This window comes from Python bivittatus, unplaced genomic scaffold, assembly GCF_059951505.1.
Source record: "Python bivittatus isolate LINGU-HERP-01145 unplaced genomic scaffold, Pbiv_v1 ctg000020_np1212, whole genome shotgun sequence".
NCBI lineage: Eukaryota > Metazoa > Chordata > Lepidosauria > Squamata > Pythonidae > Python > Python bivittatus.
The window spans coordinates 92,233,579-92,252,933 of NW_028277030.1; the positions used below are offsets into that span (position 1 = coordinate 92,233,579).

The 19,355-nt window shown below is 36.2% G+C and overlaps 1 protein-coding gene across 2 annotated transcripts in view; it reads right to left on the minus strand.

Annotated features, from left to right (window-relative positions):
- The window catches only part of PLD5 (phospholipase D family member 5), a 120,205-nt gene that overhangs the window by 69,243 nt on the left and 31,607 nt on the right, over nucleotides 1-19,355 (minus strand). Inside the window, exon 1 of one of the 2 annotated variants that reach the window (XM_088144005.1) lies at nucleotides 6,087-6,342. The exons of the other annotated variant lie outside the window; for it this stretch is intronic. Within the exon in view, the coding sequence (XP_088000131.1) occupies nucleotides 6,087-6,089 (3 nt within the window). The 5' untranslated portion in view covers nucleotides 6,090-6,342. Of the gene's footprint in view, nucleotides 1-6,086; nucleotides 6,343-19,355 lie in introns of those variants that run through there. 2 annotated transcript variants of the gene reach the window in all.

A 19,355-nucleotide genomic window follows, 5' to 3' on the forward strand; every position in this document is an offset into this window, starting at 1 on the left:
AATGTAAAGGGCTTCTCTATGACCTTCTCAACATATACGAGTTGCATCCAATAGACAGCAAAATCTTAATTAAAATAAAGCAGGATTAAGGGCAAATTATTAGATAAAATGGGGAAAGGAACCAAGCACCACATTTACCTTTGTATTCCCTAACTTCACTAATCTACAATATTTAAAGCTGAGTGTGCCTAATTTTCTATCAGTAAAATTTCTTGTGTTTTTTTTTTTATATCAATGACCATATTATCTCTTATGAACTGCTTGTCATTTAATGGTAGGGACAGTGAGTGATTTGAATCTTGCCTGTTAGATAGATTCTAACAAATGTACTACTAAATATTCACATAAAGCCACTAACAGCTTGGGTAAGGAACCTGAAACTAAAGTATACTGATAGTATATTTGAGTGAGGAAGGGATCATGCTTTTTCTGAAATAATCATCTGTAACTTATGAGACTTCCTGAATTAGGCTGAATGCTTGACTTTCAGGTGACAGTTACGAGTAACATGCCTTGTATGACTCTCCTTTCTGAACTTGCACTATCTATGCCTTGATAAACTCTGTGTTAGACTATTTCAAATAAGGGAATTCACAAATTTTCTGTGGTTATTTTTTGGTTGTTTTTACACTGTTTTTTTGTTTTTTTAACTTTATAAGCCACCCAGAGTCATGGCAGTGAGATGGGCAGCCATATTAATTTAATAAATAAATATTTCAATGTTTACCGGACAATGTCTTATTAAAAAGCATTAATGAAGGCCAGTAAAAGGCTTAGGTCAATTTCAGTGCTATAACTTCAGAAAATGTCTATCACATTACAAATTACCTCATCAAGATATAGCATGAAAAATGTTTCAAAATCAAACAGAGAGATTCTATATATAAGACGTGTGTATTGCATCTAGGCTAGTAGCAATGTAAACGTTGCTTCATTTATCCAATTTTAGCTTTATTTTGTTAATCAACAATGACATTTATCTTACTATGAGAGCATTTCAATAGTTATATATTTTGATCAACACCGAGTTCAACTTCTTCAATGTAATTTATTATAGAACTAGTTCCAGACTGAAGTGCCTTTAAATTTGTGCTACCATAGTGAAATGTTCTTGAGCAGTATGGTTGACAGTGGTGAGGCTGTATATATTGTTTGTTCCAGCAGAAGACTTCAAAGTGGTTTGCATTAAAAGTTACTAAAATAATAAAACCAGGAAAGAAATATAAATGGTAAAATACTGTAGTAAAGTACAAAGCAAATGCTTTGTAAAAACATATTCTGTATATAATGTACAGAAGAAAACAAAAGTGGACTTTCCCTTCTTAGGCAAAGAATTCAAAGTTGGGAATCAGTTGTGTTATCTTCTTAGGTCCTTAAAATAGTGTCATTCCTTTATTGGTAGAAACTTTATATTTAATAGTATAAAATGTTATTACTCTCAAGGATGGTTGAAATCTTGGCACATCTAAAGCTAAAACGCCATGTTGATTATTCATCTCAATCTTCTCAATTATTTAATAATTTCTAAGACCACCCACTCACTATCAACTCTAGAAGGTTTAGAAAGTGTTAAAACAATTTTTAAAATCCTCCATGCATTGACTATCAGGAGCTTCCTCTACTTCTTTAGGCTTTTTATTTACAGTAATTTAGGTCCCTGAAAGAACAAGATTCAAAATCACTCAGGGGATTATATGAGTAAAATGAACCCTGTATTGCAAAGGTCAGCCACAATGTGTGCTTAGTGGGTCATGCTCCTGTTATCACAAGATTCTAACAATGTGGATGGCCAGTGAAGGTCTTTTACAGGTCTTCAGTGCCTTTCCACCCTGCGCAACTTAACAGCTTGGATAATTCTTTGCCTCCTTTACTGACCTTATATATTTTAATTTCCAGCAACTACATAGTAAGATCACTCGCCTATTAAATATTATCTTGATATTAATCATGCACATTGTTGTAAAAATGTAGAAAATTTAGAACTCTCATTATCATCTTAGTGTCTGAGGATAAAGCTACAGTTTACATGACAATTTGATTATCTTTAACTGTTCTTTGCTTTATTTTCTGTGCTGTAACAAAATTTTGACAATTTGTTCTAATTTAACAACATATATTTAAAAGCTTGCAATATGGAAGAAGCATCACATTTCAATATATTTACACAGTGGGTCAAATTGTTTATTCTGTTTTTTAAATAAAATGTGTGCATGGTAGAACATAAAGTAAGCTGGACTGAACTCACCCAAACAACTCTAATCTAACACTGCATTTACAAAGGAATCAAGCAGATGCCACAGGAAGGCCTACAAATCCTTTCTCACTATTTACCCCCCAAACATATTTAGAGGCATATTGTAACTGATTTAAAAAAAAAAATCCCCTCTCACCCCTGGTGTTATGCATCTTCCTCAATCTCGGGTCCTCTACCAGAGGCCTGCAAGTTTGAGGGTTCTGCGCAGTATCTTAGCTGTTCCTAGCACTGCACTCTTCTGCACAGAGAGTTCTGATGTTGTTCCTGGGATCTCTTGGAGCCACTCTCCCAGCGTAGGAGTCATAGCCCCAAGTGCTCTTATCATCACTGGGACCACTTTGGCCTTTACTTTCCATATCCTCTCTAGTTCTTCCCTCAGGCCCTGGTACTTCTCCAGCTTCTCATACTACCTCCTGATGTTGCTGTCACTTGGCACTGCTCCTTGGGTACTATCTCAATGTCTGATTGGCTGGCCAGTACCTGCCTGTCCATCTGGATCCAGAAGTCCCACAGGATCTTAGCCCTGTTATTCTCCATGACCTTCTGTGGAATCTCCCATCTGGACTTGGGAGGGTCTAGCCCATACACTGCACACATGTTGCTGTACACAGTGCCAGCTCCTTGGTTGTGCCGTTGAGTATATGCTGTTCCTGCCTGCATCTTGACCCTGCAACTATGTGTTGGACTGTCTCTGAGGCCTCTGCACAGTCTGCACCTTGGGTCCTGTCTAGTGTGGTAGACCCCTGCTTCTATGGATCTGATGCTTAGTGCCTGTTCTTGTGCTGCTATGATCAGGGCCTCAGTGCTGTCTTTTAGTCCTTTCCAGCCTCTGGTAGGATTTCCCAATGTCAACTACCTCAGCTATCTGTTGATGGTACAGCCCATACAAGGGGCTTGTCTTGCCACGGCACTTCCTCTACTTGAACTTCCTCCTATGTCCGCTGCTGCCTCAGGCATTCTCTCAGCAGCTCACCTTTGGGTGCCATCTTACTGATGTACTCCTGGATGCTCTGGGTTTTGTCCAGGACAGTGGCTTTGACATTCACCAGACATACAATCATACATCACAATTAGTAATAAACGTGTTAAATGTTTTAAAAGAATGTTATGTGCAACCTTTAGAATAACTGCAAGAAAAGAATTTAAAACAGTGTGGATTATGATGCTTTTGTATCTTTCTAAAACATATAACTTATTACTCTTTTTGTTTTATTTATTCATGTTTGATAAAAATAAATTAAACAACAGGTATTTGACTGAAATATAAAATGTCTGACATACAGGTTTCAATTTGCCCTTCTCAATGTTAGCATCCCTTTCTTTCAGCTGTATCTTTAATTTAAATATACTGTAAAACTATACCGAGAGTCTCTGCTTTATATGATGAAAGTTATTCTCCGTAATTTAATATTAATGCCTTTCTCTGCCTTAAATTACATTCTTTTTGGCCCCCCAATCACCAATATTGTTTCTACTCTTTTCCCCCAAGAATGGGGTTAAAAGGATTCCCTCTCAGGCTTTGAGTTAGTTACCATAGTAACTCCTTGGTGTTTTTTTTCCCCCAGAATTCAGAATACCACAGTACAAGTTTGATTCCTGCAAGAGTACTGGGAAAACAGTAAACAATAAATCTGAAACTGAGGAAAGACTAAAGCAACAACCATAAGGAGGAGTGGCACTGGGAGATACGTCTGTTTTTAGATCCATATCCAAAACAGAACATTGTAATTGTATTGAATCTTGTAAATACATCACACACACTACCTACACAGGAGAATGGTATCAAATAGTGCAAATTCCTTACATAGGGGCTGTTTCTGAATATTGCAACTACATGAGTAGAGCATATAATATGAAACTACTTCACTTGATTCTGCAGAGGGCAACAGAGAAAAATCTACACTGTAAATTCACTAGTTTCTTAATATAAAAATACATCTTGCTGGATGTCATATAGAAAAAACAGTAATCCCTATTTGCATTATCCACATGGATGAATGTTTTTGATATATGTATCTTTGGGAATAATCCTCCTAGCGACTCCATTGTCTTTAATGATAACACCCCATTTTATAAATGCTACCTCCTTTTTTGTTATTTAGTAGTACAAATCATTCCCAAACTTGTTGCTCTCTACATTTCTGCATCAAGAGTAGACTGTTTCTTGACTTCTATGTAACAAGGAAGTCTATTTAGCATTTCAAAACACTGTATGAAAGTCAATATAGGAATAACACATGAAAGTTTGAATAAATTTGAGGTTTTTTTATTAAATAAAAAATATGACAACAAAAATGCAGGCTGAACTCAGATGGGTTCATGCCCACATTAACTTGTCTTATATTTTGATGAGAATAGTACTCAGGTGTTCTTGACTTAATAGTATGGTATTCCATATTATATGTGTTACTTATATCCCGCCAAATCATATCCAATGAAAGCAGTTACTTCAAATGCTGCCCATGTCTACACATCTCATCATTTGATACAACTAAGAATCACAGTTCACCTTTCCATACCAATATTCCATAATTTTAATGAATATGTGCTGAATATGTTAGCAGACATGACAGAACTTAGCCACTAAATAAAATAATTACAGAATTGCTTCTATAAAATGGACTGTGCAAACAGGAAAGATGAAATTGTTCAGGATGATCATGATGATGATGATGGCAAAGAATAAGTAATGCTGATTTGGAGTGAACGATCTGAATTTCTGCCTGAATAACATGAAGTATGAGCAGTTTGTTTTCCTATTCATATCAGAAGCTGCAAGTAGGATGTTACAGACCTGACTTTTGAATCTAGTCATATCCTGCTGTGTATCAGCTGATTTCTGAAGGTATCTTAATTCCAGGACTATCAAAACCACATATGAAGCTACATAGTCCAGGGTATATAGGTATATGTTTGCATTCAGTGCCAAAAATATCTGGTGATTTGCACAACATACTCTGCTCAACTAAAAAAAATAATAGATTTTCTTTAGACGCTTAGATGCTCTTCCTTCATTTCAATTACAAAGAGTATAATATCCTTGTCAGATGTCAAATAATCAAATACAAACTGCTCACTATAACATGTTTCTTTTGCCTTAACGCTCTCATGATTCTGATAAATTATTATAATGGTTAACTTTTCAGACAAGAGGCTGCTTATATAATTAAGAAATATGATCAATACTTTTCTTGTTGAAGAAACCAGCGCACCCTGCTCACCAGTCTGCAATAATCTAAAGATTCAAAAGATGGACAAACATTACCTCCCCAATGAAAGACACTCGTGCTGATTTCTCGTTTTGCTGATTTCTAAATTTAGTAGAGTAAAGCTGTTTGTCTATTTATTGATATAGTACACTTTGCTTTACTTCAATTATTAAAGATGTTATAAATGGCAGGCAAATATAAAAAAACTTACTCAAAGTGATATAAAAGCAGCAATCAATATATGCAATCGAACCATTAGAAGTAAATCTAAATCAGTATTATCTCTGAACCCTTGCTTTATTTACATCTGATCGCATAAAACTACATCTATGTCACCAAAAAGACTGTCATACCAGGCATTTTCTCAAACAATCTTTTTACAACAATCCACTCAACAAAAAAGCTTTTGTTAAACTGTTTATGATCAGGACCAGAGATGTTTGTTACCAACTTGCTGTGCCTTGCCAACAAACACACTGATAGTGTTACTGACAGTCAGTTGCACCATGCTTTAAATAATTACTCTCTGTTGTTTTCACTAGCACGTTCTACTGCATAGCACTTTGCATTTCAAATACCAACAATTTATGTTAATCTAGGAAAAAATATTAAAACAATCTTACCATTCTGATCCTGTAAATTGCAGCAGTATCAAATGAGCCGTGGCTGCAGTACTATTCACTGGAGCCAGAGATTTAAGAAGCACAGAGATGCGTGGAAAATGTATCCTCGCAGCTTACATTTCAGTCATTCAATTGCTAGCCATATTGCTTTGAAAATCATCAGCCAATTAGGAAATAAAAAGGAGAGCTTGCGAAAGAAATGTTTGTTTATACAGTATAGTTAGAGATGGTTGTTTTTTTAAAAGATACCTGAGTATCTCCTTCCTTTATACAAATGCAGTGTTGAAGCTTCATCTAAAGACTGACTAAAAACAGGCAGTCTACAAGATTACACAAATGTTTGCAACCTATCCAAATCCTGACTTGTAAATAACCTATGACTTCAGAAATGGGCTTCTCCCAAGTCCACAGTTTCTCTACCTAAGCCAGAAAATGGAGTAGTTTTGCTATAGGCAAAATACGTAGTTACATAATAATGGGAGATAAACAATTTTTGCCCTATGCTTCTTTTTAACATTTCATTTAAAAATGAAGACACATAGCAATTAGGTGAGTCAGACACTTAAGGAAATAATAAATGATTTGAATACAAATAATTGGATATAATTCTTTTCTTTCACTTTGAGATACAAAATTAACTGGCTAAACTCCAAAAGGTTTTGCAACCTTAAATCATATTAAAATGGCCTGCTCAAATATAAAAGGCAGAATGAAAAACAATACCTTATTGGAGTTTCTGTGTGTGGGTGTACACACACACACATAAACCACAGTCCAAGAGGCCTATGAAAAGGAGTCTATGTAAGAGAGCTACTCTATACACTGTTTGCACAAAACATCTAGGGTACAACACACACACACACACACAAAATTCTCTAAAACCAAGGTTTTAAAACAGCTGGAAGAGGCTGTGTGCTACTAATTCAGTCTCCAATTTGCTCACCTTCTTCTCTTATACGTACCTTAGAATTCCTCACTTCCAACGCTTTTATTTTGTACTTACTCCTAGATAAGGAACAATAAGCCTTATCCCTCTAAATCTCTATCCAAGAAAGGCCTTTACAACAATATTCCTGCCAAAATTGTTCTGCTTGTCCTCAGTATCCCAACACAAATTCACAAAAGACAACAAAAACAACCACAGTAGCTTGTCATTGTGTGGCTTAACAGTTCTCCCATTTCATAATAGGAAATACTTGCAACAATGATACATCCTTTCTTTTCTGCTCTTTCTATAGTTAGCCTTCTATAACCATGCTGCCTCCAACAAAGTGAAGTTTACATTCCATTTTTTCTTCTAACTCTGACCCCATCTCCTGAGCTCCAAACAGCTATTATTCTTCCACATCCGTACAGGTTTAGTGTCATGTTTCCAAAGCTTGTCTCTTCCTATATTTAGAGCTTACTCTCTACCTCCCCCAATTCAGCTGGTATATCAATATGCAATCATGGTCACAGAGCTGATTTTTTAACACATGAACTTCCTTTGATAGCTTCTTGAACTCTGAAGCTCTAAGAACTGGCACTCAACTTCTCTGAAGGCTCCAGCAATGTACCCCTTGAAAGCAAAACCACGACGAGAGGCAGTTCTTTAAACAATAGAGAAGAACAGCTACATGGTTTTGTTATTTTACTAATAACAACCAAACATTTGTACTTACATTGTATTAAACTTGTTCAAAACTGAAAACAAGAAGAGTATGGTCAGGCACATGTGTAGGCCCAAAGATCCTAGAAGGCTTACCACAACTGTTGCTTGCTTATGCATTGGACTAGGAAGACTCTTAATTTTTTTCCTTATCATTCAGCACAAAAGCAGGCACACTCTGCGCAAATGTTTACAACTCTTCCTAGCACCAGCAGAAGGAAAAATCTTAAGGTGACTACTTCCCTTAAAAAAGATTTAACTCTTTTAAATCTTAAGACTTTTTCCTCACTTCTTGTGCTAAAAGAAGCACCTTTGATGAAAAAAGTATTCTCCACAGTATATGTGCTCAAAATCACATTTTGATGCTTCAATGGCTCCAGGAAACAAGGGTGCTCTCTGCTGAATTCTCTCCAGTGGCTCCAGTATAACATTACCTGAAGCCACAGTATAATACAGGAATAAGAGAAAGGTTAAATACATGACTTCGTTCAAAGGGCCAAACTAACCCAGTGCTGCTCTTGTAGATAGTGACAAAGTAGTAGTACCTGGTGATGCTACTTATTTAGATCCATTTCAGACTGATTTTTGGTCTTGTTTCATGACATATAGAATGTATTATCTGCACTATTTAGGAAAGGAAGCATTAACTTGCTTGTCTTGGATGTCTCAGCAACACTAAACAGAGAAATCAAGAAAGTGAGTTAAAGGTTTTTGTGACAGCTTCACTTTTTCCTGAAGAGTAGTTCCAGAAGTCAGGTAGTAAAAAAAATATTTCTTTCCTGTGGTATTTGTACTACTGCAGCTTCCCTCAATGATACTGTATGGGATTCAGTTCTGTCAACATGTATGGAATCACTCAAACTATCTGGGCAAATGGGCTTAGGTGTAATCAGGACGACACCCAGTTCTTTCTCCTTATCATCAAAACCTGATGAAACCACTGATTCCCTGAAAAGATGCTGAAATCTGTTATGAGCTTGTGAAAATACATTTTATTTCAGTCCAGACAGGGCAAAGATAAGACATCTCTGTTAATTGGGGAAATATCTCCCCTTGATCATGAGAAAACCTGTCCCTTAAGAGGGAGATTTATAGACAGAGGGTGGTAATGGCCCCAAATATCTTTTACTAACTTTGCTTAGTTCTTCAGGTGCTCCTGCTGCTTGAAGAGAGAGATCTAATTACAAGTATTCAGACTCTGCTGTCTTCTAAATTAGAATGTTGCTCTCTGTTCTATATGAAGCTGGCCTTGAAGACTATTCAGAAATTGTATCTGGTACAGAATGGTACTATTCATCTGATACACCACACACGCACACACACACACACACACAAAAACACATACACATATCAGGAAGAAGGCAATACAAAATTCTGAAATATGCACACTGATAATTTATTTCTGAATATAAATTAAGATACTTATTTTGATATGTAAACTTACATGCTTTGCAGATAGCTAGATATTGCGAAAGCTGTGACCTATATTAGCTATTCCATTACCTCCAAAATTAGTGTAACCTGCCTAAGAGAATAAACCTATTCCTAACTCAGGACAATGAATACAGGGAGACCTCACTTAATGACCATTTGTTTAACGATGGTTCGAAGTTACAATGGCCTCAGAAAAAGTGCTTTACGAGGGCGGAGCTGGCGTCGCGGCGATACGGCGGGCGATCCTGGGCTCCCAGGATGGCAGCCGATATCTCCTCGCCCGGACGGTCCCGATGGACCTAAGCCGTCCCGTAGAGATGGCGAACGCAAAGGGCGCGTCCCGCGGATCTCAGGGACGCCGCAAGTCCCAGATCGATCCGGGGAGAAGCTCTTGAAGCCGGTGGAGGAGAGGCAGCCAAAAATGGCTGCGAAAGCCGGGACAGCTCCAAAGGAAGATGGAAGAGAAGGGTGTCAACTGGGTGAGATGGACTTTTACTATTTAACTATTCTTAGAGAACACCTTAAGTAACTTAAAGAGATTTTTAAAAGTGAAGAAAAGTGGATTAAGCGGCGAGATTGAACCCTATTAAAAAAAAGAAGGGGGAGAAAATTTTTCTTTTCAACTTTCCCTTTTTAGTGGAATTGACAAGATGTTTTTCTTTTAAAAAAAATATATTTTTAACTGGATTGGCTTTCTCTTTTTAATACTCAATAACTTTTTATTTTAAGCCTTTTTTTTTTACTAAGATTTTTTTATTGTTATAAGAAATTTATATCTTTTTGACTTTGAAATGGGGAAAGTGGAGTTAAGAGAAAGTAAATGAAAGAAAGTTGCACTGCCATTTAGAGGCGCGAATTAGTGCTTTTTTTTTTTCATTGTGACGCACGCTCAAAGATCCTGTGCTTTCTAAAAAGATAGTGGGATGTGCATGTTTATACAGGTGCCATCCGTAACTATAAACAAGAAAGTGGAGTTGAAAGCGACTTTGAAAACATTAAGATGGAAAGTTTGAGCCAGTCACAAGAGCCTTGATTAGTGGCAGTAGCTCTTTTTTCTGCTAGAAGCTCTGCTTTGCTTTCTATACACACCCCCAGATGGATTTTTTTTTTTTAAAGAGGCTTAGCCTTTTCCTTCTTTTCCTTTTCTTTTTATTTTTACTTCTTTTTTTCTCTCCTTTTGCTTCTTTTTTATCTTATTTTTGGCAAGAACAAAGATAAAGAATCCTTTGACTCAATGAAGGTTTATCAAGATAATAGACTATACGAGAAACACAATGCAGAAAAAGATCTTTAAACTATTGAGGATGACTATAAAAAATTGGAAGAAGAGCTGCAGAAATTCTCAAAAAAAAAAAAAAAAAAAGATATTAAAGCTAAAATGGACTTAATTAAACATAAAATGGGATCATTGGAAAAGGAAGAAATAGTACAAGAAATCAGAAACATTAAACGGAATTATTGTGAGGCCTATAAACTGAGAATTAAAAGGGTTAATCAACTGATAAATGAAGAGAGACAGATTTGTTCTTGGCACTGAGGGTGAGAAAAAGATTATACAAGATTATAATGGAAAATCGTACTAAGAGAATGTACAAAAAGAAGAAGTAAAACAATATTGAAAGAAACTATTGCAGATGTTTAAAGAGAAAATCAGGGGAATACAACAATGATGGAACTGACAGAAGCTTCCAAAAGCAGAATGTTCAAAAGGACACTTATTATTGCTTTCTCTTATCCAATAATATAGAAAAAAGGAATGAACAGCCAGATATTTTGGGACATTGAATGAAAAGGGTGAACTCAAAATTATGCAAGCGCTGGAATAAAGTATAAATCTGAGATATATAGTTAAAAATTGTATAACATGTAGTGAAATCTGGTTAGAACTGTAACTTGGTTAGAATTGTAATTGATACTGTAACTGATATTGGTTAGAATTGTAACTCTTAAGAATTGGAAAAATTAAAAAGTACTTATGCAGGAGGAAGTTATTCAAAATTATGGAATGTGCAGAGATGAGTTAAATTGAGATTTGAAATTAGAGTAAGAAGATAAGCAATTTTATATGACACGGGATTTGTTTTTATTAATGATTAGATGAGAAAATATAGTAATGTAATAGATTAGGAAATTTTATAATAGAAATTTGATATTAATTATTATATATATACACATATAATAGATAGATGGAGATGTATTACTAATCCTATTGAAAGTTAAAATTTTTTGTAATATATGATTTTATAGATTAGCTATGAATGATTAATAATTGTTAATTGATAAGTATACAAGTATATTTTTGAATAGATGATATGAGAATTTAAGATTATGAAAGGGGCACCAACGAGTTTAACTGGTTGACACACGGTATAAAATGGAAGATGCTTTTTTATGCCTTTTTATGTTTTTGTTTGTTCATGTTTGTTTTGTGTTTGTTGTAAAAATAAAAAAAACATTATAAAAAAAAAAAAAAAAAGAAAAAGTGCTTTACGAGCTGTAATTGCACTTATGAGTACCATGGTCACATGATTGTGATTTGTGACCTTTTTTACAATGGTCCTTAAGCGAATCACCGTGGTCATTAAGTGAATCATGTGGTAGTTAAGTGAATCAAATGGTCATTAAGCAAATTCTGGCAAAAAATGTCCATTGGGGAAGCAGGATTCGCTTAATGATCATGTGATTCACTTAATGACATGATTCACTTAATGACTTGTGATTTGCTTAATGACGTTGGTAAAAATGGTCATAAAATCAGGTCTGATTATGTGGTGGCTCGCTTAATGTCTGCCCCACTTAACTACTAATTTTCCAGTCCCTACTGTGGTCATTAAGTGAGGACTACCTGTATCTTCAGCCAGATCAGAATAGAATGGTAATGAATGGTGAAAGGTATTGAAACACAACAGGTAGCAATCACTAGGCAGCTGACAGGATGATTAGCAGCTGCTCAAGCAAACAAAGAAAATTGTAGAAAGGCTAAAGACTCACAATTTCTGTACATAACAGAGAAAGCAAATAACACAAAACACATGAACTTCTTAAAATAAATGAAAAAATAAATGGTAACCTGCCAAGAGATTTTGTTAGGTCAACTCAGCAATATATATTCAATCAATCAATCAATCAATCAACCAACATAAGTGAATTAACTCCCTTTCCTCTATTCCTCAGAAGGATTTGTTTTGTTTATTCTTTATATATACCCTCTAGTGGTCACCGACAAGAATAAAATAACTCAATCCCAAAGGCTTTCTTTTATTTTGCATTACATAGCCCTGATTCTCCCAGGTGAGACATTTTAATACATATATAGAAAACCATCCTTACCAGGTGATGGTAACAGAGCTCTGTAGAATTAGTTGCCCTTAGACCTGGCACACTTTTGTTTCCATAGTAGTATCTAAAGCAAGCCAGTCATACTTATAAAGACCCTGAATAATATCCAACTCAGACTTTGGAATATGCAAATAAGGATTATGAGGGCAGATACCTCTGCAGAATTCAGGCATCCAGTCCCTTCAGGAGCCTAAATTAAAATGGTCATGGAAGGAGGTGCTCAGGAGGGGAGAGGGATCCATGGGGACCTAAGGTAATCACCATGAGCAAGGAAGATCCCAGCTTCTGACCATATCATCAGCTATATCAACAAAGAGGCATTCTAGATTGTTTGTACAGCAAGTCTTACATCAGGAGAAGATGGAAACACTAATACTGAAACAACTAAGGGCAAATTAAGAACACCTCTGTGGTGGGCTTGGGATATGTCATGAAGTTATGCTCTCTAAAAACCATTAGCAATGTGCCATGCTTAGTGGAACTTAAGGATGAACCCTAAGCCTGGTAATAGTAATAATAACAATAATAATTTATTAAATTTATATGCCACTCAACTGCCAGCAACTTTGGATAGTTTTACAAATTGTTAAAAATTGTTTAAAACATTTAAAAACAAGTAACAATACAAGAAACTTAAAACAAAGAAACAATGATGGCAGAGAAAACAAACCCAGATGGTAACAAGGAAAAGAAAGAAAAAAGGTGTGAATCATCCTCAACTAAGGCCTGGATAAAGAGACATGTCTTCAGGGCCCTTTGAAATTCCAGTAGGATGGGGGCCATTCAAATTTGGGGGGACCTCATTCCAGAGAGCAAGCACTGCTACAGAGAAAGTTCACTTCTGGGGTCCCAATAGGTGGCATTGTTTAACTGCTGGAACCTGGAGTGTGCTAATCCTGCCAGATTGAACTGGCAGGGCAGATACTTTGGGAGACAGGCAGTCTTTCAAGCAACCAGTCCTATGCTATGTAGAACTTTATAGGCAGCGACCAGAACCCTGAATCACATCTGGAAGCAAACTGGCAACCAGTGCAGCTCATGAAGCAAAGGTATTACATGGACATACTGAGGCCCATACCACTGCACTGGACCAGCTGAAGCTTCTAGGTAGTCTTCAAGGGCAGCTCCATGTAAACTATATTGCAAGCATCAAGCTGTGAGGTGACCCAGGCATGAGTGACTGTCTGAAGACCCCCCCAATCTAAAAAAGGGTGCAACTGATACACCAGATGAAGCTGGACAAATGCATTCCTAGCCACCCCATCCAAGGTCAAACTTGGAATATCCCCAAATCTGGGTGGTGCCATCCCAGATCACACCACCAGACCATACCCCAGGCACTTCAGCCTGCCCCGGCCAGTCAGAGTCCAAGGTGGAGTGAATCCTTTTTTTTTAAATTATTTTTTTTATTTTTTTTTAAAGACAATACAAACTAAATTCAGAAAGGGAAGGGAAGGGAAGGGAAGGGAAGGGGAGGGGAGGGGAGGGGAGAGGGAGCGGGAGAGGGAGAGGGAGAGGGAGAGGGGAGGAAAGGGGAGGAGAGGAGAGGAGAGGAGAGGAGAGGAGAGGAGAGGAGAGGAGAGGAGAGGAGAAGAGAAGAGAAGAGAAGAGAAGAGAAGAGAAGAGAAGAGAAGAGAAGAGAAGAGAAGAGAAGAGAAGAGAAGAGAAGAGAAGAGAAGAGAAGAGAGCAAAGGTAAGGAAAAGAGAAAAGAAATATTTAAAGAAGTGAATTCTGATCTTCATCACAAGTACAAACTTAGTGATTCTTTCCCCCCTATAAGGTTACATGCAAGTATCTCTTCTTTCAATAACCCATCCTTTATCCATACATAAATCCATAAATCATTAACATTTCAGTCCTAATGTCACCAAAAAGTCTATAATGGTTCCCAGAATTTTACAGAAACATGTCTTAGTTTGACCTTGGTCAAACAATCCAACTTTTTACTCCTTGCTTTTTGTATTTCCACTTTAACTGTTGTCTCTGTCTTATAATCCACTTTTTTTAAAAATTTTTCAGTATTTCAACAACTTCTTTATATTCTAATATTTCTGCATCAGATGAGGTTTGTTTCAGTTCTTTATCCTATAGCTCTTTCAAGGTATTCTCTTTCACATCTGTCATGACATCTGTCATTTCTTCTTTAACATCTTTTGGACATAGCTATCCATAGAGGCAGACATCACTGCTGACATTGTAGCTGCTAGTTTCTGTCCCTATTCTTCAAATATCTCCTGGAGTAATTCTAATGTCATACCATTTTCTGTCATTTTGTCTCAATGCTGACCAAAGACGAAAGGCAAGCCTGTCTCTTTTTTGTCCCTTTTTCCTTTTATGCCTGGAATCTTTAGACCCATCTAGTGTCCAATCTCTAAAATCATAGAGTCTCGAACTTCTGTTATGATTGAAGGTAGACTAAACAATTTAATTTACATAATTATTTCCAAAATCTTATAGCTAAAGTCCTAATAATCCAAATTCATCTGGTCCCTTAATTTGTTTATAACTTTCTTGGATTAAAGTCTTATTTAGTTTTTTGCTGTTTATTTCAAATTCTTTAAATTCTTAAGCTTATAGCTAATTTTTCTTTTATTCTGGAATGACGGTAAATTCACCAAGTGGCTTTGCAAACTGGTCATTTTGAAGTTCTCTAATAGCCTCAAGATAGTTAAATAGATAATTTCTGAAAGTGATTAGAAAGTGAGGTTAGAGAACCCAGTGTCCCTTAAAAGGCTCTGCCATGGTTGAGATGTGATGGCTTCCCTTAATCTCCTGGTGCTCAAACCTGCAGGAAACTGCTATCCTGCAATCTCCTCACAAGGAACAGCCATCCACAGCACAAGTGGGTGGTCTCCCATCTTCTCCTTATCTGGAGATGTTCCATGGGACCAGTCTACTCACTGGCCCTTCAGTCACGGCCGCAACATTATCCCCACTCATTCAGAGACATGTTAGCTCACCATTCCCCACCAGAAGTCTCAAGGTGGAGCGAATCTAAGTAATGTTATCCACCAGATAGCCAGAATAATCCTCACAATGGCCCAGCAGATGTTTCAGGGTGTCCTCCCTACCCAATAGACACAATAATGGCAGAGAAGTACTGATGTTTCACCTTCCTTATTGCCATGTTGTAATCCCCAATATGGGCTCCTACCTGCATCCAGTCAGACTTGCTTCAAGTTTTCCTCCAATGGTGCTTCAGGTAACATAGTTTACATCTTTATCTTATGGAGAAGCATTTTGTAAAAGCCTCAGACAGTAGAGATTAATATTCATGGGCCCATCTCTTAACTGTGGCATATGGAAGATTGTAATTTGGAATGTAAGTGGAATAGAAGGTAAAGATTATGGAATGGAATGGAATGGAAAGTGTGGAGAGAGAGAAAAAAATGGTATGTGTTTCTAGAACCAAGGGCAAGATTGCAACAATGCTGAACTGGATTGATCTTCTGAGTGGAGTTGATAAATACATGCAGAGAAATGAAGTTACAGATTAATTATGAATGGAAGAACTAAAATGTATGCCAGAAAGTATGAATTGGTGTCATCTCAGTTGTTGTGAGTGCATATGAAAATGGGAATTCATAGTTTGATTATACTTACACATTACAGGCCAGGGAAGAGTGATAATGAAAATACCAGGTATGAGTTTTGTTTAAAACAATGCAACATTGTGAATCAATGCAATCCAGGAGAAAACTTAATCTGAAAAGTGACATGAATGATAGATGGATGGCAATGTCATAAAAGAATACAGGAAACTTTTTTAGCCATTTCGAGATCCACGAAGGAATTATAATGGTGATTGTTTAATGAGTATCTGAAAGTGAGCATTAGAAAAAAGCCTATTTCAAACTGCTTTAAGGGTAAATTTATTCCTGTGTACACAAGGCAAAGGAATGAATCTAAAAGCATGATATATTTGTTTATTATGATAGGTTAAAGAATTACTGAGGGATGCAATTTTTTAGTGCAAAGAATGAATCTTAGCCAAAAAAAAATGGACATGGAAGTAAAGGAATGAAGTAGAAGTAGAGTGAGAGCAGAACAACAGCAGGAAGAGAAATAGCAGAAGTATTAGAAGACAAATTAATCTCCCAACAGAATAAATGTAACAGTGAACATAAAGAAAGACGATGTAGAAGTTGCTTGGAAAAGAGTGAAAAAATGTTACAAAGTGCCACAGAAACACGTGGAGTTACAATAATGAAATGTATGAAAAAGGATGCTTGGTGGAATGATGAAGTGAAAGAAGCTACAGCTGAGAAGAAGAATGCATATAAGAGAATGACTGCTGCAAAAAATTAAGTAGAGAAAGCATATAATATGTATAGACAGAAAAAGTTGCATATAATATCATCAAAAAGAGGGAAAAACAGTCAAGCTTAAAAGAAGCAGAGAAAATGCAGAGTGATTATGATGGAAACTTAAAATAAATTATTTGGAAGTGGGTGAAGTGGTCTAATGAAGGAGTATTGGCACAATGAACAAAATTAAAAATAAGGGTGATGACATGATTTGGAATGAAACTGAAGTAAGGAAATGCTGGAAGGAATATTTCAGAGATTTGTATGGGAGTAACAGTGATATATTAAAGAGTAGAATCAAAATTAATGCTATAAATGTTTGTATTCAAGAAAAATGTATGAAAAGGAAGTTGTAAGTGCTATGAGAAAGTTAAAAAATGATTAAGATTGCAGGTATGGATGCTGTAATTTGAAAAATATTAAAATATAGATGTGAGTTGCTTTTGGAGTGCCTGTGCAACAGGTTTAACATGTATGGAGGCTATATTTATGCCTGCTGATTGAAGAGAAAATGCCACTACTGTTCCTTTATATTGAAGAGAAAGGTTACAAGAGTTAATGCAAAAACTACAGGGAGGTTAGTTTGTTAAGTGTGCTTGGGAAGATTATAAGCAATATACTGATTGAAAGGATATGAGAGATGACAATGAACAAAGTTTAGCAAGTGCTTTATACCACTTCCAGGGAAAAAATGGTGAACTGAAGACTGGAGCTGATGACCTCGGCAGAATGAAGAGCCGGCAAGAAGACTGGCTCTTCGTAATTCCTCTCTGGACAAGGAGAGGATTTGAGATTGTCCATAAGTGCTCCACACAGTTGCTCCTCATGAGGACACTGCAAGACAGCAGGCTTAGAGCTTTGGGAGACAAGTGAAAGCCATCTTTTCACTCAAACTGCGGTTGGCACCTTCAAAAGGACACTGGGTTCACATACTTCCTTTTCTAATCACTTTCAGAAATTGCTTGTTAACTGCTTTTCAGCTATTAGAAACCTTTGGATCGACAAGTTTTACAGCACTGGGTGAGTTTCCTTCAATCCTTCACGAAAGAAGTTTTAAATACAAGTTTAAGGACTTAAAAAAATTCTTTTGGAATAAAAGCAAAAGGGTGATTAGAACTTTGATTTTGGAAAGTTACAAATGGACTAAGGGTCCAGATGGATTTGAAATAATATTTTGGAATTAATTATAAGAATCCTTCTCATGGGAAAATGCTTTTATTTTGAATTCTCCTATAAAAAACATGATAGGATGAGACTTTGAAGGTTGAACATAGAGGTAACCAGAAGGAACTAAAGATTACAGTTAAAAGAGAAGAACACTTACATTTGATTTACTAATACAGAATGGGGCAAAACATTTTAACATTGGACATATTGAAGGATATTTTTGAACAATGGACACAGAAGTTAATTTTAAGAGTGCCTGCCTCTATAGGCAGACTGTGTTTAAAAGATTTTATGGAAGAGGAACAGGTTTTACTGGACAAGACTGAGACTGATCTCAAAGTGGATTTAAAAATGACAGACTACAAGAATGATGTGAAAAAAGATGCTACGCTGGACATACAAATGAAACTGGCTGATGTCTTAGTAATTAAAAGGGATATACAAATAACAAATGAAAAGTGTGACCTGGATAACTTTCCTGTACTGGATTTGCATTTGTGATAGAAGGCATGAGCGAGGAGGATCATGGCACGAAGATCCAAGGTCATAGGGAGCGGGAGAGGCATTCCAAGCATCTCCTCAGCCCTCAGCCAGGGCATGTGAAGGTGAAGAGAAGGAGACTGGCACCTCCCTAAGGAATTCAGGGTGTTTAGTTGCTGTTGTTGGGGGTTAGAGTTAGTCTGGCGAGATTCTATCTAATAGGTGTAAGCTAATAAAGTAACTGAACTGTTCCTGGATTGTCTCGCTGAGTTTCTTGGGCTGAACCTGATAACATTGGAGTTAAAGCTTTGAAAAATTTTGTGAGAAGGGACAAAGGAAAAATGAAAAGACATCAAATTCTAGGACATTATTTGAAGGGGCTAAAGATCAAGATTGTTAGAAGTAAAAGGAAGGAATGTAAAGTTGGTTTATTTAATCAAGATTAAAATAGATACGTTGTTAACTCTGGTAACCCTTAATGGACTTTTGCTGATCAGGACTGAATGATGAGGCTTTAAGGATTTGTTTATAGGTAAGAGATAGGCTATGGGTAGAAGAGATCATTTGCTGTATTTTAAGAGAAGGTGATAAGTTACTAAAATTGTTTAAACTTCTTGTGATGAAGGGGGAAGTCATTTCTTTATATATTTCTTTTCTTTTCTTTTTTTTTTACTATATGCTTATTTTTTTTCTTTTCTATTTTTCTATTTTTTTCTTTTCTACACTTTCTATTTTTTTTCTTTTATTTTTTAGTATGTATTAGTTTTTATCTTTGTAATTGTAATTTTAATAAAATTAATATTAAAATGTATGAAAGTGAGAAATAAAGTTTATTGTACACTTGTTGATTTAGAAAAAGTATATGATAAGGTGAATGGGCTTTGCACTATGGA